The sequence below is a fragment of the Neofelis nebulosa genome, chromosome 5, assembly GCF_028018385.1.
Source record: "Neofelis nebulosa isolate mNeoNeb1 chromosome 5, mNeoNeb1.pri, whole genome shotgun sequence".
NCBI classification, from domain to species: Eukaryota; Metazoa; Chordata; class Mammalia; order Carnivora; family Felidae; genus Neofelis; species Neofelis nebulosa.
The window spans coordinates 4,682,024-4,705,331 of NC_080786.1; the positions used below are offsets into that span (position 1 = coordinate 4,682,024).

The window sequence follows — 23,308 nt, forward strand, 5'->3', positions numbered from 1 at the left end:
TAGCCGAGCTAAGTCACCGTCTCCGCCGGAGTCGCTGTTCCTTGGGGTGAGGAACCGGGCGGCTGTCGCAGGTGCTCCCTCCAGGCCGACTCCTCCTCGGGCGTCTCGTCCCCGCACCGCCCCCCCCCCCCCCCCGGGCACCCCCGCGCCGCCCCCGGGCGACGCGCGTCCGGCCGGGCGGCAGGACGCCCCGCGCCTTGACCCCCGCCCCCCGCGGCGGCCGCGCAGCCCCGCCCCGCCTCGCCCCGCCCCGCCGCCCCGCCTCCCCCGCGCCCCGCTGCCGCCTGCCAGTCCCGGCTGCCAGTCCCGCCCGTGCGCTGGGCCGGCCGGGGGGCCGCGGGCGTGCGCACCGGCGAGTCCGGGGGAGGGCGCGGGGGCGGCGGGGCGGGCGCGGGAGCCCCCGGGACCGGCCGCTGAGCGAGCACGCCGGCGTGCGGCGGGAAGGCCAGCCTCGCGGTTCCTCCGGGAGCCCAACTCCGTTCCCGCGCCGCCGCGATGATCCCCCCGAGCGGCGCCCGCGAGGACGGCGTGGACGGGCTGCCCAAGGAGGCGCCGAGCGCCGAGCAGCCGCCCTCTCCGGCATCCACCGGCAGCCAGGAATCCAAGGTACCGCGCGCACTCGCCCCAAGAGAGCACGAACTCACTCTCCTCCTGCCCTTCTCTGTGTCCACCGTCGTGTCCCCGGACCGGCGCCGGTGCCGGCGGGAGACGTGCCCCTAGCTGGAGCCGGGCTCCCCCGAGACCTGAATGTCGGGCGGGACGCGCAGAGAGCTGCTGGAGCGCGTCGCGTGGACCCGGCCTCCTGCCCACGCAGACCCGAGGCTGCGCGGGCTTCTCCCCCCGGAGCGCACGCCGGGCGGTGCGCCCCGACTCCCGGGCTCGGAGAGACCGCTTTCGCGGGTGCTGGGCGGCCGGGCGGTTCCGTGCTTTCCGCCCGCCGGTGCGCCAAGCGCGGGGTGGGTGTTGAGCGGCTTCTGAAGGCTGAAGGAGGATAGACAGCGAGGGATGCGCCTGCGGAAGGGCCGGGGCGCCTGCGGCCGGCCGGGGGTTGTCTGTGTCCCGGGCGTCTCCGAGACGAGACGTTTGGCTTAAGGCAAGGGCTCACCCCTGACTTCGGAGACGCCGCGCGAAGGGAAGAGCCGCGTGCGTGGGAAAGTTGGTGTTCCTCTTGTGGAAGTTAGTACGGGAAGAACTTACACTTGCTTTTGCGAGCGGCGCTAACGCGCACACACAAAGCCACCCCCGCAGCACCCCTGCCGCGGTTCCGCTTCCTCTGAAACGCTGCTGGGCGCCAGGCACGTGCTTGGAAATCTTGGACGAGGAGGGCGTGAAATGTGGCCGCCGGCGGTGACCCGCCGCATGGCCTCGCGGCCTGGGGTGAAAACCGTACGATGGAGCTTGTGGTCGTGAGGATTCCTTTACGTGCAGGGCTCCTGGCGCCTGGTGCGGATCTCCTTGTGAGCTCCCCAGGCATCTTCGGAATGCCGGGTAGGTCCTGTGCAGGAGCGAAGGCAAGGGGGATGCCGGTCTGGAGGGCAGGTCGGACGGGGCAGAGAGAAGCCTCATCCCTCTGTCCCTGTACATACACCCGTCAGAGCCGTTGGCAAACCAACAGCATCAAAATCCCGGCTAAGTGGCTCTCGGTGTAAGTGATGCTGGGCTCTGGGACACATCTCAGCCTCTGGCAGTAAACCATCAAAGAGAGCTTGGCATTTTGTTTTACTTTACTTTACTTTAGTTTACTTTATTTTATTTTATATATTTTATTATATTATTTTATTATTTTATTTTATTATTTTATTTTATTATTTTATTTTATTATTTTATTAATTTATTTTATTTATTTTATTTTATTATTTTATTTTGTTTTATTTTATTTTATATTTTACTTTATCTTATCTTGTTTCATTTCATTTTATGGCCGATGTCTGATCGGGGATATATGTGTCAACTTGCCTAAATCTCAGTTGGAAACGGGGCAGAAGCCCCACCGCCCCCCCTTCCAGAACCACTGTTAAGAACTCATGAAACGGCCCAGTACCTGTAAGAGCTCCATCAGGGTTTATCCTTTTCCTTCCTGAGCTGAGGCGGATCCACCCCACCACAGATGATCCACCCCAAAGCAGCCTCACGTCCTGCACACACACACCACCTCTCCTCTGACTGGAAGTTTCTGGGCATCTCATCACTGTCTTGTCACTGACCGTCAGCCACCTAAGGGCTGTGGGTGGTGTGGGTTAGTGGCCGTCTCAGAGATGATCTAGAATACGGTAAATGAAGGCAGCAGAACTCAAGAGTGAGACTAGTACTCAACGTTCGCAGTTGGGCCGGCTGCTCCCGCAGTAGGCGTGTTCTGGAGAGGGCTTAGCATTTGTGGATGCAGCAGCGTGGTTTAAACACACTGTATGGATTTGCTATTTATAGATACCCCAATGCAAATTCCTTGGCAGAGGAAAAACTACATATGCGATACCCATAATTATCCACTGATTTATCTGACTGTGGTTTCAAATTTCGCACATGCCAGTTTTTCTCCAAGTGGCCTAGACACCTGAAGTGCGCGTATACGGCCCGAAATTTATGGTCGGTGTTCTTGTCAGTGGAGATGGGCCGCCGGGAGGCCATGAACCCCAGGAAACTGAATGCAAAACAGTGTGGCTGAATGTGAGTTTTTTGGGGTGGCATTGGTGATATTCTCAAAGCCCTTGTCCCTCAGAAAGGCTGAACCGCCTACACCTAAGAAGGCTCTATTTATTCTACACCAGGAGTGTCAGATTTGAAAGCTCACGGCTGTTTACACGGATGTTCCACCCTGAGGATGGAAGGAAAGGAAGGAAAGTAGGAACAAGGCATTAGGAGGCATTCCACTTCTGAGATGGTCTGTGAAAATACCACTAAAATGTTTTAGGTCCCTCTGAGCATTAAGCTTCCTCAAGAAAGACTTTTAAAATTACTTCCAAAAACAAAAACAAAAACAAAAAAAATCCCTTTTCTTCTCTGATTGGAAGGGTGACAAATACCCTTTGTAGAAGTTTGAAAAGCCCAGACCAAAAAAAAAGAAAGAAAAAAAGAAATCCCTCATTGGCTCACCATCCCGAGGTGACTACCGATAACATTCTGATCTGCGTCATACATCTATTTTAAGATCTGCTTTTGAATTCACGTAGCTGAGCGAACTGTGGTCAGCATCTGCTGAATGTGTGCCGTGTATCGGGTACAAGTTGAATCTTCACAATCACCCTGTGAGAGGGACTTATTTTATGAATAGGAAGCAGAGCTCAGAAAGGTTAGGGGACTTGCGCAAGATCACAGAGCTAGCTGAGAGCCACGGCTAGGCCAGAGCCCCAGGCGGCATAGCTCTGGAGCCCAGCCCTCCGCCACAACTCCCTGTCCCGCTTGGGCACTGTTTGCCTTCCTCCTGGTTCCCCTAACACCCCGCTCAAGTATTCCACACGCCACTCAAAGTCATCTACAGCAGTGTTTCGGGCTTCTCTCGAGAAGAAATCTTTGAAAATAAATTGAGCCACATTATCATGTGAAATGATGAAAAACCAAGTCTTGTCCAGCTTCTCGGTGTTTGGTTTTTCTACTGTCCCCCTTCCCGCCCCTGAAAATATACTTATGGAAACAACTAAATGGGATGTCACAGAATCATCTAGAAAGGGGGGGCCGCAATAAATCCTTTGGTCGAGGAGTCCATTAGGAGAGGACGATGATGGTTCAGTGCCCTGAGCCCATAAGATGTTTCCAGAAGTCCACTTTTTTTTGCAGACTGTTTGGAATGGTACATCATTGATTGTGGGTGCTGGGAACACTGGAGATCATCTACTCTCAGTGTCTTTTTAAATTATGGATACTTTCTATTGTGTATATTGATTTTGGTATGGAAAATGTCAACATACACAAAAGCAGAGAAAACAGTATAAAGTTCAGTCGGTCTGTGACTAATCACCTGGCTTCACGAATGACCGACTGATTCATGGATGGTCTCTTTTCATCTCTTACCTCCCACTACTGCCGCCGTCCCTCCTCACACACACTGGATCATTTGAAACCCAGTTCCAAACATCGAATCATTTCATCCATAAATATTTCAGGCTGCATCTCTGAAAGCTTCTTTGGGAAACATGACTACCATTATCACATGCTCACATACTTTTCTGTCGAGGGTCAGTAAATTCTTGGGGGGGGCCACGGATGGTCCTTGGGAGATCCATGAACAACCAGAACCGGCATTGAGCATCGTGCAGTTACGTGTAGATGTGCAGCATCCGGGGAAAGGATCCATGGTTTAGGTCAGATCAGTGAACTATCTGTCACCTTCACTGGTTATTTAAATACCCTCTCCTTTTTTCTCTTGAGGAAACAGAGGCCAAGAGGAAGAGGCAATGACTTGCCTAAAATCACACACATCGCTAAGTGGCAGTATTTTTGCTTGAGAACCCTCTCTCGGAGTTTAGTCCCCAGGGCACATTCCTGTAAACAGAAGTAGTAATGTGGTTCATGTGGTTTTCTTTTTCATAAAATTAGTTGCATTGAAAGAGTTTGAGAGCCACCGATGAACCTCACCCTTCTGTCTTTCCATTAACTATTCCAGAAAGACCACAACCTCATTTTTTTTAAGTGCTGACAGAGAGCATGGAATACTAAGAAAAATGTCATGTTTCAGAATCTCTTATTTCAATGAATGTCTTATTGGCAACATAGAAAACCTTACGAGGGTCTAATATGAAGGTTTAATATGGATGCCCTTGGCCATCACTTATATGACCCAAGGTCACATTTTGATGATGTGGAGAGATTATAGGTTTTGAGGTCCAATAGACGAGAGTTGAGATCTTTTCTTATCGGTTGCCCTGTGACTGTGGGATAGTTGCCTAACCTCTCTGAGCCTCAGCTTCCTAATCTTTAGAGTGGGCATGCTGACACCCAGTTGACATGTTTTGTTTTGTTTCTGTAAGGCCAGTGACCTAATACGTTTTAAGCATTTAAAAGCGTGTGACATTGTTTACTTTCTCTTCCTGCTTCACATTAGATGACTTCTGTCACCAGCCAACCCCAAATATCACCGGAATCATTTCAGTAACCAAACCCGATACTGCAATAGTATAACTGAGTTTTTCTCCCTTTGGACTATACTGATGCTGTTGACTGTAGAGCGTGTTACACCTTAGCTGTTTTGTATCCCCGGGAAGATAAGCCACAGACTCACCAGCCTGTGGCTTCAATTTTGAAAGGGTGATATAAGCCACCCAGTGGCCCATTGGAGCCAGGAACCAAGGACTCCCCTTATTCCTGGATGGTTCTCTCTGAACGTGGACCACCATCCAAGTTAGGGGAGAAAAATCTCTTCACCATGAGGATGCATCTCCCAGAAAGGGCGTGTCCATCAATCAGCGGCTGTTTATTGAGTGCTGTCTTTGTGCCCAGCTTGTCCCATACACATACATGAAGCTATCGTTGGTAAGGATTTTAACTTCTACTCAGGGGAGATGATGGCACCTTGGCTTTGCATCCAGATCTCTTGGGGAGTCCAGTCCACAGGTTAGAGCGCTAAACTGAAATCTCTGAACGAGGGTCCCAAGCATGAGTATTGTTGTAGAGCTTCCTTCGCGATTTCATTGTACAGCCAAGTTGGAGGAACGCTGGCTTAGGCCATCAAAGAAACTGAAGAGAGAATAAGAATTGAGTAAGAATTGTAGACTGTCGAGATTCTCTTCTTTCCAACCACCGTACCTGAAGGAACCATTTGTGATTACTCCTCTTCTTCCCTTCCCATTTATCCTTCCTTTCCAAACAAATGGCTCCGACAAGTGACCCACTGTTGACTTCCACACGGCCAGATAATCTTAAGCATGTCTCAGATGCAGCTGGATTTACAAGGCTAGCTATGCTCTTATTATCTTATTTTCATAATCAAAAATAAAAGGTGGAAGACAGAAAACTATAAAGAAAAAAGTTCTTTATCATACAACCTAGATATAAGGGTTGTTTCGTTACTTGCCGTATTTTTCCACTTACGTTTCCTTTATATGTGTGCACACACGTACTTGAAACAAAATTGGAACAGTGTATACGTAAATGCACGTGTACTTTTTCTTGAACCTGATGTTATACAGAAATTTCCCATATACTCTGAGATAATCAATAACATGAATAATAAAAATAGTACTTTTTCTTGAACCTAATGTTATACAGAAATTTCCCATATACTCTGAGATAATCAATAACATGAATAATAAAAATAGTACAACATTCTACTTCACCGTTAGGCCGCATCTATTTCATTGGTCCCTTCTGACTGCATATTTAGGCTCTTTTTACCTTTCACATATTTAAAAACATTGAAATTTGGGGCACCTGGGTGACGCAGTCGGTTAAGCATCCGACTTCGGCTCAGGTCATGATCTCACAGTTTGTGGGTTCCAGCCCCGCGTCGGGCTCTGTACTGACAGTCCAGAGCCTGGATCCTGCTTCAAATTCTGTGTCTCCCTCTCTCTCTCTGCCCCTCCCCGCTCTCACTCTGTCTCTCTGTCAAAAATAAATAAATATACATACGAACATACATACATACATACATAAATAATAAAAACATTGAAATTTATATCCTGATACATGAACATTTGAATATATTTCTGACCGGTTTCATAGGAAGTAGAGCTGTTGGGTCTGGATATAAACACTTCCAAGGTCTCTTACTCTCATTGACACGGTGCCCTCAAGAAAGACTATTACCGTAGCTTTTCATCTCTTAGTAAACTTTTTTATTGAAATATGGCATCCTACCAAAAAGTGCACACATCATAAGATTCCAGCTTAATTAATTTTCAAACAATAAACTTTTGATCTGTCTGTAACCAATGCATAAGTCAAGAAATCAGATGTTACCAGCACTGTGGAATCTCCCTCAGACCCCCTTCTCTCATCTCTAGCTCCCCAAAAGTAAACGATATCCTTCTAACACCATAAATTAATTTCAGTCATGTGTGCTTTGTGGAAATGGAATCATGTAGTGGAGACTCTTTTATGCCTGGCTTCTGTCACTTAGCAGGATGTTACGAGCTTCATGTATGCCCGTGCGTGTAGCGATCATTTTCATTTTCCTTGCTGTATAGCATTCCACAGTAGGAATGGTTCACTATGTATCCACTCTATTGATGATAAACATTTGGATTGTTTCTTGGTTTGGGCTGCTTCAAGTAGGACCCTATGATCATCTTATATACGTCCTTATAGATATCTTATATATATTCTTATAGATATCTTCTATCTATCCTTATAGATATATATATTCTTATAGATATCTTCTATCTATCCTTATAGATATCTTCTATCTATCCTTATAGATATCGTCTATCTGTCCTTATAGATATCTTCTATCTATCCTTATAGATATCTGTTGGAGCAGCATTGCTGGGTTGTAGGGCAGACATGGGTTCAGCCTTGGTAGGCATTGTCAGCTTTCCAAAGTAGCTGTACTAATTCATACTCCCTCTAACAATGTAGAGTTCAACCTCCTCCTTATCCTACCAATACTTGGTATTATTGTCTGTCTTTTTCACTGCAGCCGTTGTCATAGGAGATTAATGGCATCCCACTGTGTTTTTAACTTGTATTTCTGCAACGAATAATGAATTTAGCAGTTGGCAGTTTTTGTGCTTTTTGGCATTTGAATATTCTCTTGGGTGCAGTAGTCGGGCAAGCCTTTTGTCTCTTTTCCTGTTAGGTTGTCTATCATTTTCCTTTTAATTTATAGGAATTCATTACATGATTCTAGATACAACTACTTTCAGAGATAAATGTATTGGAGATATCGTCTCCTACTCTGCAGCTTACCTCTTCTCTTCTTAACAGAAATTCTTATTTAATTAGTTTATTAATTCACCCTCTTATGGTTGTTAGTGCTTTCTGTGTTCTGTTTATGAAATCTTTGCTTACCCGAGAGGCATGAAGGTATTCCCTTACATTCTCTCCCCGAAATGTTATGTTTTGCCTTTCACACATAGGTTTATAATCCACTTGGAATTGCTCTTTTGGTATGGTGTGAGGTAGGGGTCGAGATTCATGATTGAACTGAATTGCCACCTTTGTTCTACCCGTGATATATACCACTCAAGTGTGTTTGCTTCTGCAAGTATCCCAGGGTATCGTTAACTGAGAAGCCAATTTCCTGTTACTTCTTCAGTTTGGGGGTTCTCAGACCAAACTGTGTTGTAGAAATTCGAGCCTCAAATCTATGTAAAGGCAATCTGTGATTATGAATTCTCAGGAAATATGTATGTTTGTGTGTATTTTCCACTTTATGGCTATGCTAAGATTTCTTTATCATCAACCCAAGTTGGTGAGAAATTTGTTTCTAGTTCATTCTTTCTTTGTTTTTTAAATATCCCCTCTATCCAATACCTGTAGGTGGCTTTTTTTTAATTGGTGGTAAAATATGCATAACATACTATTTCTCATTTTAACCATATTTTTAAGTGTACAGTTCTGTGACATTAAATACATTCACACTGTTGTGCAGCCCTCACCACCATCCGTCTCCAGAACCTTGTCACCTGCCCAGACTGAAACTCTGTGCCCATTAAACAGTTATTCCCCATCTCCTTTCCCTGGCCTCTGACATTCTAGTTTCCAATTCTATGAATTTGACTACTCTAGGTACCTCATATCAGAGGAGTCACGTAATATTCATCCCTTTGTCATTGGCTTATTTCACTTACCATAAATCTTTAAGGTTCATTCAGGTTTTGGAATATATGTCAGAATCTCCTTTTGTTAAGGCTGAATAGTATTCCATTGTATGAATATGTCACATTTTATTTATCCATTCACCCATCAGTGGACATTTGAGTTGCTTCCACTTTTTGGCTATTGTGAATAGTACTATTACGAACTTGGGTGTATAAATATCAGTTCAAGTCCCTGCTTTCATTTCTTTTATGTGTATAGTCCAAAGAGTGATTGCTATATTACATGGTAAGTTTTTTGTTTGACTTCTTGAGGCATCATCATACTGCTTTTTCCCCACTGGCTGCACCATTTTAGACTCACAGCAGCAAAACCCTTGTTCACAGGAACCAGGGTTCCAGTCTCTCTGCATCCTCTCCAACACTTGTTATTTTCTGTTTTGTTTTATTTATTTTTTTATCCTCCTGGGCATTAAACGGTATCCCATCATGGTTTTTATTTTGTATTTCCCTGATGGTAAGTTGAGCATCATTTCACGTACTTATTGGCCATTTGTATGTCTCCTTTGGAGACATGCCCATTCAAGGCCTTTGCCCGTTTTTAAATCAGGTTGTTTGGGCTTTTTGGTTGAGTTATAATATCGTAGCCTTTTACATCAGAAAATTTGAAGGACAAAGACATATGGGGTTTTCTTATTGTTTTAACTACACACAGGGTTATTTCTGTGTTTTAAAAACTAGTCTTTCTTTTGCATATTATCTGCTCATGTCCTCATCCATTTTAATAGAACATTCATCCATTTCCTATTGATTTTTAAAAATTCTTTATAAATGTTAAAGCGATGATCTTTCATAGATGTTGTAACATTTTCCCAGACTGAAATTTGCTTTTTGATTTTATTACATTTTCAATCTAGAAGATTTCTTTTACGTTGTTAAATGTCTCAGATTCATTTAGCTGTGGCTTCTTTTTTCCATACATTTAGAAGAGTCTTCCCCACCCTGGGAGCAGATAAATATTAACCTGTTTGTGTCTCTAGATCCTTAATATATATACGTGTTCATTTTATCACCTTAGTCCATCTGGAATGTATGGTGTTATGTGGTGTGGAAGAACTCTAATTTTCCCCCCAGGGATTAATAAGTATTTCTAAACCATTTATTGAATAATTCATCCTTTTTTTGCTGATTTGAAATGTTACATTTATTATGTAATAAATGCTAATATGTACTAAGTTCTCCTTTAGAGTTATCTGTTAAATTCTAGTGATTTTGCATATATTACTATAGAGTATTTTGGCATTTTATTATAACGTTTTAATTATAGTAGCTTTATAATAGGTAATTGGCAATGCAGGTACCTCCTGGGAGTTTTATTTACTTAGCTGCATGCCTTTTTTGTTTTTTCATCAAGTTACAAAAATAATATTTGGAAAGTACTTGCGTGAAACTTTGAAGATCGTTTCAGTGAAGTCTTTACAAGTGACAGGATTTCGTATCCAGGAACACAGTATACGTATCTTTCGTCGTCGATGTGTCTTTTATGACATTTGTAAGTGCTTGGGAGTTTTCCTCAAATACTTTTTGCCCAATTCTCTGTTAGGTATTGTTTGGGTATTTTATACTCTGGGTTACCGTTATGAACCATCCGTGGTGAGAACTGACATACAGGAAATTTGTTTTATATGAATTTTATAATCTAAGATCTTTTATGTTCCGTTTCATCCATTCCATCAATCAGGAAATACAGTGTCGCTTAGTGGTCCAAATCCCACGGCGCCACTTTGAGATGCCGCTTATATAAGCTTCCCTGTCCTTCCCTTTCCTGACCTTCACTGTTCTTTCTGGAAAGTGAGCATAATCCCGTCTGCAGCATCATTGCTAGGGTTAAATTAAGGAGTGTACGCTAAGCGCTTACCACAGTGTTGAGCCCATAATAAGTAAATGCTAGCTATTGTTATTAGATTATCATAATACCTGCAATAATAATTTTGCCTCTCTAAATAGAACTCTCATTTTTGGAGGTGGGGGAGTAGAGTAGGCTTGGGATAAGGCTTATTGCATGAGAACTCCCCAAATAGGGTAAATATGAGCGGAGGTATGGAGCTAATACCTGGCCCACTTTAAATGCTAGCAATATTTTACTGTAAATGGACACTGTCTATAAGTGTTTATTGTACAGTTGTTGGTACAACAGGGTGGCCTTAGCACTCTTGTTCATCAACCCACTGTGAAAGTCATTACAAACTTACACATTCCGCCTAAGAAATACAAGGTGGTGTTTTGCAAATTTAACTTCAAGACAAATCCATTTGCAACCAAATCATTTCTTAAGACCTCCTTCTCTACAAATCCCAGACTTCCCACTCCTGTTCCCAATTAAACTGAGACAGTCTTTCTTGTGTTAAGATGGGGAATGTTCTTAGCTTACTAAGAATTTCCATCAGGAATGGACGTGGAATTGTTTCCAGCAATTTTTTGGCAAGTATCAAAGTAATCATGTGATTTTTTTTTCTTGTCCTTTGGCCTCTTTATGTGATGGATTATATTAATAGATAGCCTAATATTAAACCCTTCTTACATTCCTGGAAAAGATCCTACTTGGCCATGAGGATTTTCTTTTAATAAACTGCTGGGATTTGATTGCCAATACTGTATTATTTTTACATCCATATACATAAGGGAGATTGTTCTGTGACTGTTACTTTGTGTTCTTGGTCAGATTTTATTTTTAAGAATATGCCAAGCTTTAGAAATCAATTTGAGAGGATGTCCACGGAGGCTTTCACTTGTTTTGTTTTTATTTTTTCTGTGGAACAATTTGTAGAACCCAGAGCCCCTCATTTGATGTGTGGGGGAAAAAAACCCTGCTAATAATATCTAGACCTAGCACCTATTTTCAAATAAATTTTGAACACATTGTTTTTGATTTTATTCTCTTCTGTCTTTCTCTCTCTCTCTCTCTCTCTCTCTCTTTTTTTTTTTTTTTACAAATTGGCATGATTCAGGTTTGTTAATTTGGTTTTTTCCATAAGCTTATTCATTTCCCTTAAATCTTAATAGCATCTCTGGATGAGTTGTCGTAGAAGGAGCCCTGCACCTCCCCTCAATCTCTCCCTATCCTCACTTTCTCTAGCGGGGTGCCCCTGCGCTCCCATGCTGTGCACACCCGGTTTTGTAGTTCTCTGTGTTTATACAGCATCGGTGCCTCGATCCGGGTTGGGATCAGGGGCTGTGTTAAACCCCAGTGCCCCCTCCTTAAATCCCTCACTGCGTTGATTCCCTTCCTATTGGTAGAACAGTTCCTCTCTGGCCCTTTGGGCTATCACTTCCCCTCCAGCCGTCACTCCCGTGTTGGTCCTCCCCAGCCTCCTGCTGTCAGCCCTCAGTCCCTTGTCACTCTCTGTCATCTCTCTGCGTGCCTCCTGGCACGTCTCACCTATTTCCATTTCACCCACCGGCCGGTAACTTGCAAATCTGCATCCAGCACTGAGATCGGTCTTCTGAGCTCTCGACTGACATACCCGGCTACCTTTTGGACAGCCTGTCTTGCTCCCCCCCCCCACCCATACCTTTTCAATTCAGCCCCCCTCTCAACCAAACCCCTCGTTCTCAACTCAGATGCCAGCCCAGTTCTTTACGTATTCCCACCCGCATGTGAGCATGATGCACGAAGTCCACCAACCCGAGCCCGAAAACCAGAAGTCATCCTCGATGACCCCCCCCAGGAGACAAGATGGCTGTCAGCCCCCGGGGGGTGCTTCACTGATCTGGAAACGAAGCTTGTCCACGCTGCCTGTTGCTAAGGGCCCCAGAGCTTGAAGTTCCCATCGGCATGTTTCCCCCAGGGCCGGCCGCGGCTGTGACCACGGCCTGGAGGACTGAGTTCGGACACAAGAAGAGGCCCGAGAGGAGGGATCCGGAACAGGAATGCCACTGTTCTTTGCCCCCCAAACCGACATGAGGGAAAGTAGTAAGAAGAGGTGCTGGAGGACCCCCGGCTGCCCTCCCTCCATCTCCAACACTCTGAGTTTTATCAGAGCAGGGTAACTTGGAGAACTCGGGGAGGGATCCCCACGGCCCTTCGCCCCGGTGATGCTGGTCACTGGCAGAAGCCCTGTCACCGTGTGCCCACCCTCCACACAGATCTGCTCGCCTGCTGATCCGGCCCTGTTGGCCACCCTCCCCAGGGTCAGCACCCCCCCCCCCACTCCGCAGTCACCTGCCCGCCCTGGCGGGTCTGTCTGTCCCCCGCGATGGCAGAGCCAGGCCCGCTGTCACCCATTGCAGCCTCACTTCTGGCCTGACCGTTGGCGACGTTCACGGGCTACAGGTGACTCTTCCGGATACCCTGGATTTTTCAGTCCTTGAGCTTTTCTCCTCCTAAGGTCTCATCTTCCATTCCCTTCTACATCCCCACCGGCTTCTGTGATCATCCCCGAGAGGCTTCCCGTCCTGGGACCTGCACCTGGCATCTTTCCATCTGATCCCCTCTGACACCTCTACTCCAGGAATGTTTCAGCCCGACCAGACCATAAAATCCATTAGGCGGCGAGCTCACTGCCTTTTATTTGTCCCTCACGCACTTTAGGTTCCCAGATTCCTTTTTGTCATCATCGTAATTACTCCCTCGCCAACACGCTGAACTCCTGCGCCCTTCTGTCCCTTTGTTCAGAATCGCCTAGAGAAACCTCAGCTCTGCCTAAAGCCAATTTCCCACCTACTCCATGCCCACACTTCTGGAGAAAGCAGAAAGGACAGATAACAAACAAGGTGACAAAATGCGTAACGTTCATTTCCGGCAGTGCGCAGGCTCTGTGGAAGGGTGCAGTGTGGAAGTGCGTAGCATTAGAGCAATTTTACTTTTCTGATCGGGGACGGATTCTACGAGCAAGTGGCCTTGAGTCACAGCCCGGAATGGAGTGAGGGTGTCAGCTGTCATTTCAAGATCTAGGGTGAGAGGAGAGTAGGGGAGAGATCTGGACAAAGCCCTGGGCGGGAACAGGTTTGTGTGCCTTGAGGAACAGCAAGAAATCTTGGGTGCTTGTGGCTGAGTGCTGAGCCCAGAAGGCGATACTCACCTCTAAAGAGTTAAGTCCTGGGGCTAGAACCGTACTGTCCAGTATGGTAGCCGTGACATATGTGTGGCTCCCTGATTTTAAATCCGTTAAAAACTCAGTTCTTTTGTCACCCTAGCCACGTTCCGAGTGCTTGTAATCATCTATGGCGAGTGGTTACCACAGTAGACACCGTCGGTTACGGAACATTTTTATCACTGCGGAACATTCTTCTAGACAGCACCAGCTAAATCCTGTGGGTCTGCAAGGGCCATGCTAAAGAATCTGGATTTTGCTCTCACTTGGAGAGACCACCACTTGAGAAAGCCCGGGAGGAAGCGGGTCTGGACGGTACCGGGTTTACACCGTACAAAGGTTCCTGAGGCCGCTGCACGCATCGGGACTACAGCATAGCAAGGGTGGAAATAAGGAGGCCGCTTAGAAAGCTAGAGTAGTCCCGATGAGGGAGAATGCTGTGTGGGCACAAGTATCAGTTGGCGGAATCTCTAAGAAGCGACAGGCTTCAGGGTAACATTGTGAAAGGAGAACCCATGAGATTTGCTGTGAGTGGTGATGCGAGGCGTGAGGGAGAACGAAGAACTCCGGACGCTTCCTAAAAAGGTAAAGAGAGGAAGCCCTGTGCAAGCATGTCTGGGTAGCAACCGCAGTAAACTTGAGCAACGTGGAGCGTGAATTCTGTCTTCCGGATGACCTTTCAAAGATGGAGACAGTAGGATTGGCGCGATTGATTTTGCACATGGGGAAGAAGGCGCAGGTCAGGAAAGTCGACGAGGTCAGATGAACGTCTTAGAAGCTGGGCAGAGGAGAGAGTTAGATTTGGAGAGTGAGGACGAGAGGAGCCATTAATGCTGCACCAGGGAAGTGGCAGGTGGACCGGCCTGGAGAGAACCTACATCGGGAAGGGGAACAATCCAGTCTCAAGAACATGCAGAGGGGAAAAGGGAAGGAAGAGGAAAGAGCAAGCCTGAGAGGACTTTCAAAGACCAGGGCGAGCGCCTGGTTCCTCCACGGAGAGCCAGGCTGCACGGGGGTGGAGGCCGTGTTCAGCCAGGAGGCCCCTTAATAAGCTGAATGAGATTTGCAGACTGATTTCTTTAACTACATCTCTTTAGATGATATTAAACCGAGGTTTCTTCAGGTGGGGTACATGTGACTTCGATACACATACGAAAAAAAATTTATAAATTGGATCTCTGTTCATTGAACAGTATTTTCCTACTGACTCTTGTTAAGAAATTTGAGACGAAGTTCCCGGGAAAAGCAATAATAATAGTCACATGATACAGATGCAGTAAATCTTTTAAATCAGATTTATGATTGAAAAATGCTAGGGATGATTTGCTGATAACATTAATACTACCATGCAAACTCAGTGACGACGTTTTGTTCCAGAAGCATTTTCTTGGAGTTCCATATCTTGGGGGAAGTGAGTTCCTTCCACCTCAGAGAAGTACCAGGAAACCTTATCAGGGAAGGATGCTCAGAAAGGGGTCATCCTAGTTGGTCAGACCTTCCTGATAACAGAGAACATGTCCTCGTGTGTGCCAGGCGTTTCCCTGTTGAGAATCGTCCTTGCAAATCTCTCTCTAATCTGGCTCACCTTTTCCTGCCTTCCAACCCAGAATATGCCACATGGAATTTCATTTACTTATAACAGAGGTGCACGTGCTCTGTCAATTTCAAAGCAATTATATCGGTTTTGTACTTGACTTTTCCTAATGACTCGGGATTCCCATGTAAACACAAGTTATTGAACTTTATGCACGTAGGGGAGTTTTTGTCCCTTGTACCGGGGATTCTGCACTGCGGTACTCTCCTGGCTCTTGTGCCTGATTCCACCATTTTTTCTAACCTTCCTTCTCGAAGGCCATTTCTCTCTGCAGACTGCTTTGAGGCTTTCAACTTGCTTCTTCTAATTTGCTTTCGTGTTGGAAGATCAATCAATCATCTAACTGGTTGGAATTTCATGTTCCTTAAAACAGAATGGAAACTGAACCCTAATGGACTACCAGGTTAAAAAAAAAAAATCCATGCTAAAGAAATTGACAACAGAGGGAGATAAATAGAGGATTGTTGTGTCTTCGGGGTTTGTTTCCTTGTTTGTGATTTTTACTTAGTGATTGGTCTGGAAGTTCATCAGGCTTTTCCTGATACATCCTGGTTCTTGGCTGCATTTTCTACAAGCCAGTTTCTGAGTTCCTGATAGGTTTTGTGTTTCCTAATTCTTGCTTAAAAGGCAAAGCTGGTATCCATTTGTTTAATTAACACATTTTTACAGGATGCTTCATATGTTGGTCAGTTTGTTGGGAGTCACCCCCGGAGGACCTGACCTTCCAATTGAAACATTTGAAAAGATAAGTTCCTAAATACAAGGTCTCATTATTGTCGATTACTGTAGCGTGGATTTTTTTCTAACTGCCATAGTGGACTCTTTATATAGCCTGTAGATATAGCCAGGCAGATACATAGCCTATAAGCGAAATGATCCAGATAAATGTTCCATGAATAAGTTACGTGAGGAAAGAAAAGGAGCAAAAGGAAAAAAACATCCAGCTTACAAAATTAAAACCTGCAGTTACAGTTCTTCTGATGAATTCGAGGAAGCACACAATGTAAAATCAGGAGGCTTCACGTCCGATCACGACTCGAGCCACTGAAACCCCTCAAACCCTCAAATGTGCAGATTCTTGCTATGAATGCCCTTTTTCTCGGAAGGAATACATTCAGTCTGGGTCTGATAACCCAAGTTCTCTAGAATTTCATGGGTTTTATGAACTTGCCTGAGAAAGCAATATGCACTGTTTCCTAGGTGATTTGTTTGTTCCTGTGGTTAGAATTACTTCGGCAAAGTTCCTTTCATAGACTGCCCGTAGGATGATCTTTGCAGATAGAAGGAAGTAAAAAAAACCTGATTCTCTAATTCATAATAAATCATAGGGTCGAAGACAAAAGACATTTTAAACTGCTGTAGGGAGCCAAGAGCAAAGTGCCAAGCCCTTCAGCTTCATGGAAGGACGCTTTCTGGTTCTTTTTTTTTTTTTTTTTTTAATGTGTAGTTTTGAGAGAGAGAGAGAAGAGAGCACGAGCAGGGTAGGGGCAGAGAAAGAGGGAGACACAGAATCCAAAGTGGGCTTCAGGCTCCAAGCTGTCAGCACAGAGCCTGATGTGGGGCTCAAACTCACGAGCCGTGAGATCATGACCTGAGCCGAAGTCGGACCCTCAACCGACTGAGCCACCCAGGCGCCCGACACTTTCTGGTTCTTCATTGGACCTTCACTTATAAGTCTGTCCATAGCCTGGTTGGACATCAGTCCAGAGAGCCTAAATCTCACTCTTAAAGCCCATGCACCTGGTTCCCAGGCTCTGGACAGCAGCTGTGAGACTCACAGTGGCCATTGAGGAGCCACAGCTTTGACCTCATCCCCAGTGGTCAGATTCACCGAATCATATAGAGGAACCTCGGAGGAAGCCGGCTTCCAGCACATAAAGTTGATGTACCTGCAGAAGTTACCAGGCTTCTCTGTTTTTGTTTTTTTATTATTATTATTCCCTTATCTTTCACCTTAAGTTGGGGTCTCTAGAAGCAAAGCATGAGCTTCAGAAGCATGTAATTTACTGAAGGCATGCTCTTAGGAAAAAACCTACAAGAAGGGAAGGAAGCAGGAGAGGACAGGAGACGGGACTGAACAAGAATGCAGCCTAAGGCGAAGTCTTCCCTGGTCCACAGTGGGGCTCTGGGGCATCAGCTGCACCACCGAGTTGTCCCTGTCTCAAGGCGACGTGACTGGACTGTGTCACTATGTACGGGTCAGTCTTTGGCCAGAAGTGGAGGGGTGGGTGCGGGCACGTACATCATCTCCTACAGGAGACACTTCCCATTGGCTGAGGGCAATTCCCAGAAGAAGGAGCCATCCGCAAACCAAAGCAGCTGTGAGGTGGGCTCAGGGGCCCCAGTAGAGACGACTCGGGTGGGGGACCCATGCCCTCCCCCCACCTCTCCCTCTGTTGTTGTAGCCAGAGTGGCCCTTTCCCTCTTTCATGCTCCACACAGTTAGGAATTTTGCTAACATCTTTGGTCAAAAAACAAAAAAAACAAACAAAAAAAAGAGTGCTGCATTTGAAGACAGTCTGACAGACACCAGATGAAAGCATATAACAGCTGCTGGCTGGGGGAGCTGGTCGCCTACGCCATAATGCAGCAGGTGACGCAGAGCAGGAGAGTAAGCTAGGGATCTTGGTGGGACTGAGCACTGATGGAATCCCATATACCACCCCACCCCCCCACCCCCAGGAAGTAAGGGCATTTCAAGAAGGATGCCACGTGTTACAATTTCAGTTGGCTAACTTGAAGTGCGGAAAGAGCTGGGGGCGGCCCAGTTGCCTTGCTCCTCCAAGATGACCTTAGTGGTCTTATCCTCTAAGGATAAGTGGGCATCCTTTTAGCCTCAAGATAAAGACCTCCCCCCCGCCCCCACCGAGAAACTTGCTGCCACGAGGAAACAAACTCCAGACCCTTAGAAAGATTTTAACTAACGTGACTTGCATACGTGGGCAGGTTTTTAGAGAAGTTCTTCCGACTGACTTAGAAGGCCATCTACCTGGACGGTGGCTCTAGGTTTCGTGGGTTTGACTGCAGAACCATCAGTTCTGGGCCTCACACAGCCCCACACAAAGTAGGAGCACTCGTGCTCGAGTGTCGTGGGAATATTGGGAGAGATGGATAAGGAAAGAAAGGGATGAATGTGCTTTAAAAGGGGGTGGAGATAATGCTCAGGTTTGTGGGTATAAGGCAACAAAGTAACCGTGGCTGCCCTTTGGAAGCTTTCAAGTTCCAGACCCGGTGCTGGACACTGTATATTCATCACCTCCCTTGCAAACTTCCCAATTTGACAGATGATAAGTAGCCGGTAAGTGTCAAATTTAGGTCATCGGAGTCCAAACCTGGGCTGCCATGTTCCGGATTCAGCTAGTCCAGATTCAGCTAGACCATAAGATAGGCAAATAGATACAGAAATAGAAATATATAAATAGATACGTTGTAATAACTGTTCATCCATCTGCTGTCAGATGACCATCTGTCCATGTGTTCTAGAACTGTCTGAGAAGGTCACTGGATCGTTTTGAATCCTCGAGCATAGAAAATACCACGTGGAAAGAATGTATGAGATCATCCCAGACAATCCCGTAGCTTCAGGGTTGGGGAAACTGAGGCCCAGGGAAGTTGAATTCTTCTCCCACTTCCACAACAAGAAGGACTCCCCGAAGCCGCAGGACAGACCGTTTAGGCATCCACGCTGGGTGAGGAAGCCTCACGAATCCCTCCAAAGAACGCCGGAGGGCAGTCGGTTGCCACGTGAGCGTGCACCAGCATCAGGCCAGGGAGGGGAGGCTGTGAAAACACAGACGAGACCCTGCCCCCAGAATCTCTGATCCGGTAGGTCTGGGATGGGACCTACTTTGCAGTTCAGACAAGGTTCAGGTGATGCTGACACTGTGCGTACAAAGCCTTTTTGAGAACTGTGGCCATTGAAGCAGCTGCCTCTGTGCAGCGCTCTGGCTATGGTTATATACAGGGGTTCTCTTGACTCAAGATAATCTGCACGTATGCAAGAGCTCCGGCCGCGGCCTCTCTCAACCCATAGATGGCCAGAATTAATTCACTGGCGGGAGGGAAGCACCAGGAGCACGCTGACGACCCAGCGTCTCTCAGCCTCCTGTACCGACCGCCTCCTTCACCGGCTGTGGACTCGGATAAAGAAAGCAAAGGAGGTGAGCTTCACGGGACTGAGGTTTTCCTTCCCAAAACGTCCAAACTTTTGCGTCAATTTTGAAACCACCAGGAAATCAAGCCTCTAAGAAGGTTGCTTTCCCTTCATTTTGGAGTCATATTGGCTTCTGAAAAGCAGTCTGTGTCCCTTCTGGAAACAGAGAACAGATGGCCAACTGGAGGTTCATGAAGGAGGCAGGGGAACCTCCCAGCTATGCATTTCCTTGGCAGGGATTTCACATCCAAGGCCACGCACAGCCTGAGCCTGCCTTTTCCAGCATATTCATGGAGGTTTTCTTATGCTCAGGAAATACTCTTTTTTTTTTTTTTCAAAGTCATAAACAAAAAGGCAGTAAGGCGCATCACTTCCGAAGTCTTGCAGAGACATACCTTAAGAACCCAGACAGAAAATACTAAGTCGAATTGGAGCCACAGTTGCAGTGGCCGCAGGGAACCCAAGAAGCCTGCGCTGACTGCTCTAGGGACGTGGCTGGAGATGAAGCTGGGAGGGCTGGAGCCACAGGACTCTGGAGCTGTGCCTTTAGGCACCTGGGGACCTGCTTCCTCTGCCCCTGGGAAGACAGCAGTAGGGATTCTCCCGCGCATTGTGTCACAGCGAGCAGAGCCAGCCACGTGATGCATGGGGGCTCGTGCAAAATGAAAATAGGAGCTCCTTGTTCAAACGCCATGAAGACTTGTAAGACCGCAGCAGAAGAGAATTAAACCAAATGCAGGGCCCCTGTAAGTGCGACCACACACAGGCCTTCACCGACGAAGCCGTCCCTGCAGGAGAGCCTGGCGGGGCAAGAGCGCGGGCAAGGAGGTGGGGGGCAGACCTTTCCCGGGGACTCGCTGTGCAAGGCGATCTACGCACATCGTTTCATTTATCCTCATTTTACGGTTGAGGAAGCCGCAGGGGCCCAGGCCCGGGGAAGTGAGCTGACTTGCCTGGGGGCCTGTGGCTGCCGGGGGTCTACGCTCAAGTTCATACCCGGTTGTGGCTCTGAGTCCCGGCCGGTTGGCTGGTTGGTTTTCCTTTTTCCGTATCCACATTCTCAAAGCGGCGACAGCTTGTAGGGGAAGGCTTTACATCTGTTTTCACATTTTATTCCCCACAAAGCCAAAGTAAACATTTAATTTTTTTTGTGTGTGACTTTTTTTATTTATCATTGAGAAACCGAGAGCGTGAGCGTGGGAGGGGCAGAGAGAAGGGGAGACACAGAATCCGAAGCATGCAAATGGTAATAGCAGGTGCCATTTGCTGGGTCCTTGTTTACCGACTGCTTGCTACTCACCAGGCTCTTTAAATCCTGTCTGCAATCCTGAGAAGAGCCCCCTTGTCGTAGGTTAATACTCAGTCCGAGGTAACCAAACTGAGGCTGAGAAGGTAACTTGTCGAAGCAAATGGTCAGCCCTGCGTTATAGGTCATTAACGTCTTGGGGCGCCTGGTGGGGGGGTTAACTCAGTCAGTTAAGCGTCTGAGTCTCGATTTCCGCTCAGGTCATGAGCTCACAGTTCGTGGGATCAAGCCCTACGTCAGGCTCCCTGCTGACGGCGCGGGGCCTGCTTGGGCTTCTCTCTCTCCCCCTCTTTCTCTGTCCCTCCCCCACTCACTTGTGTGTCCTCTTTCTCTCTGTCTCTCAAAATAAATAAAGAAACTTAATAAAAATAAAGATCATTACAGACTCGCCATTCAGAAACCAAACCAGGTGTAGGTGTTTAATTGTCTTTCCTCTGAAAACTCCCATTGGCGTAGCAGAAACCGTATGGGAAGAGATCACATGGCTGACAGTGTGGGAAAACCCGGAAAGATAGCGTCAGCAGGCTGGAATTGGTGAGAAAGTTGTGGACGATTTGAAGCAGAGAGCATTGAGGTAATGGAGAAAGCAGATGAGAGACAGCTGTCGTCCAAAGCAGGGTCTGGAGTTGGTAGTTACGCACACGAGTGCAGGTGTCGCCAGAAGATCCCTGGAGACTGAGTCAGCAGCCGCAAAGAGCAGGGGTGGTCTCAGCAGGCCCCCAGGTAAGTCACGAAGAGCTGCCCACCTTACAGAGTCCCCGTCATTCCTCCTCATTCTCCAAATTTGCAAAGAGCTAGAAGCACGGGCTTCTGCCCCAAGCGAGCACCTCAGGAGTTGAGTCTGAACAACGCAAAGCATCGGCCTAGGAGGTCACCCAGAATGGATGCAGGGCCCAGGCAGAGGGCCAGAGCCCAAGATAATTCCAGACTTCAAAACTCCTGACTACAAGACAATAACAGAAGACAGCTCTACCCAGGAATAAGATATATGAAAGCATTCAGTTCTCCAAGTAGAATCCTCCGGATATTGGCATTTATGGGAGTGTCCGTCCTGCCTACTTGATCCCCAGCCACGTACCCCAAAGCAAAGGCTGCCTCTCCACATTCCCGAATCTGACAGACGCAGGGGAGCAGAGGAGACAGACCCCAGCCCCCCCCCATGATCATGCTAGTTCATCGCCCACAAGTATGAACAGAAGCACGTACGAGAAGGGCCAGCATACGAAAACCCGGCACCCTAACCCGGAGAAACGAGAGTTAGCACAAGGATTCTGGCCACACGTAAAAACTTCCCAACTGGCAACTTCAGAGACATTCCAGTGTACCGTGACCATATCAGAAGAATGTGTTTCTATGTAAAACAAACCATCAGAGGATCGGAACAAATTTTGGGGAAAAAATGGGGTTTCCAAAATAAAAACAAAACAAAACGATCGGCGCAAGGTCTCAAAAGTAGGATAAACAACTGTGAAGACGGATCAGCAAAGGTGGAAGGCAATGTGTCCCCCAAAAGATACACCCAAGGAAGGTAATTTATAAGAGAAATGTCTCCTATTGAAAGTAGAAACGAGACAGCCCAATCATCACCACTGAGAGAGAGCAGCTGAAAAGAAATAGAAAAAAAGAAGAAGAAGAAGAAGAAGAAGAAGAAGAAGAAGAAGAAGAAGAAGAAGTAGTTAAACTATGGAAAAGAAAGTGGGTAGAAAATTACATAAAATTGGCTTTATATGTTCAGAGTGGAAGGCCCCAGTCAATGCTGAGCGATAAAATTATTTCTCATAACCGAGGAGAATGTACCCCCAAAAAAGCAAGGGCAGTGAAACACAAATAAATATGTAATCCCCTTCTTTGGTAGGAGACAGGAGAAAATTGCTTTGGCTCCACTGATGCAGGACCACTTGGGATCCCTGATTACCAAAAAGGATCCCTAGCAAGCTGGGATGTATTTACTTGCTGTAGACTATCCACCAGAAAACTGCAGGAACCACCCCGTGAGTCCCTTTAAAGGAAGGAACAAGGCACACACACTCACCGTTGCCTTGGAAGTTCCAGGATGGGAAGCATAAGCAAGAATTAATATTAGAAGCAAAGAGACAAAGCTTCCATCCCTGAGCAGTTGGTAAGAAAGTCTATCTGTTTAAAATAATCAGTTGGAACTCTTACGACTAATAGGATACTTGGGTACGCCACAAGCTCAGAATCAAAACAGAAAATCCGTTCGTTGCCTTCGAACCAGCAAGAACGACTGTGATATACCTCGGAATGTCTTTAACGGGAAATCTGCACATCCAGTGTGACGGAACAGGCAAGCGGTATGGAAAGACAAATACGTGTATTTAAGTAAGTGGAAAGACATGACATTTTTATCTACCCGTTCATCTTAAGTAGGCTCTGCACCCAGCACAGAGCCCAGTGCCGAGCTTGAACTCACCACCCCGAGATCAAGACCTGAGCTGAGATCAAGACTTACGTGTT

The 23,308-nt window shown here is 46.6% G+C and overlaps 1 protein-coding gene across 3 annotated transcripts in view; it reads left to right on the top strand.

Moving 5' to 3' along the window:
* The first annotated feature begins 383 nt into the window (after positions 1-383).
* Positions 384-23,308, top strand: part of STAC (SH3 and cysteine rich domain) — a 139,704-nt gene continuing 116,779 nt past the window's right edge. For all 3 annotated transcript variants that reach the window (XM_058729349.1, XM_058729350.1, XM_058729348.1), the window contains exon 1: positions 384-606. In XM_058729349.1, the coding sequence (XP_058585332.1) occupies positions 496-606 (111 nt within the window). In that variant the 5' untranslated portion in view covers positions 384-495. The remainder of the gene's footprint in view (positions 607-23,308) is intronic.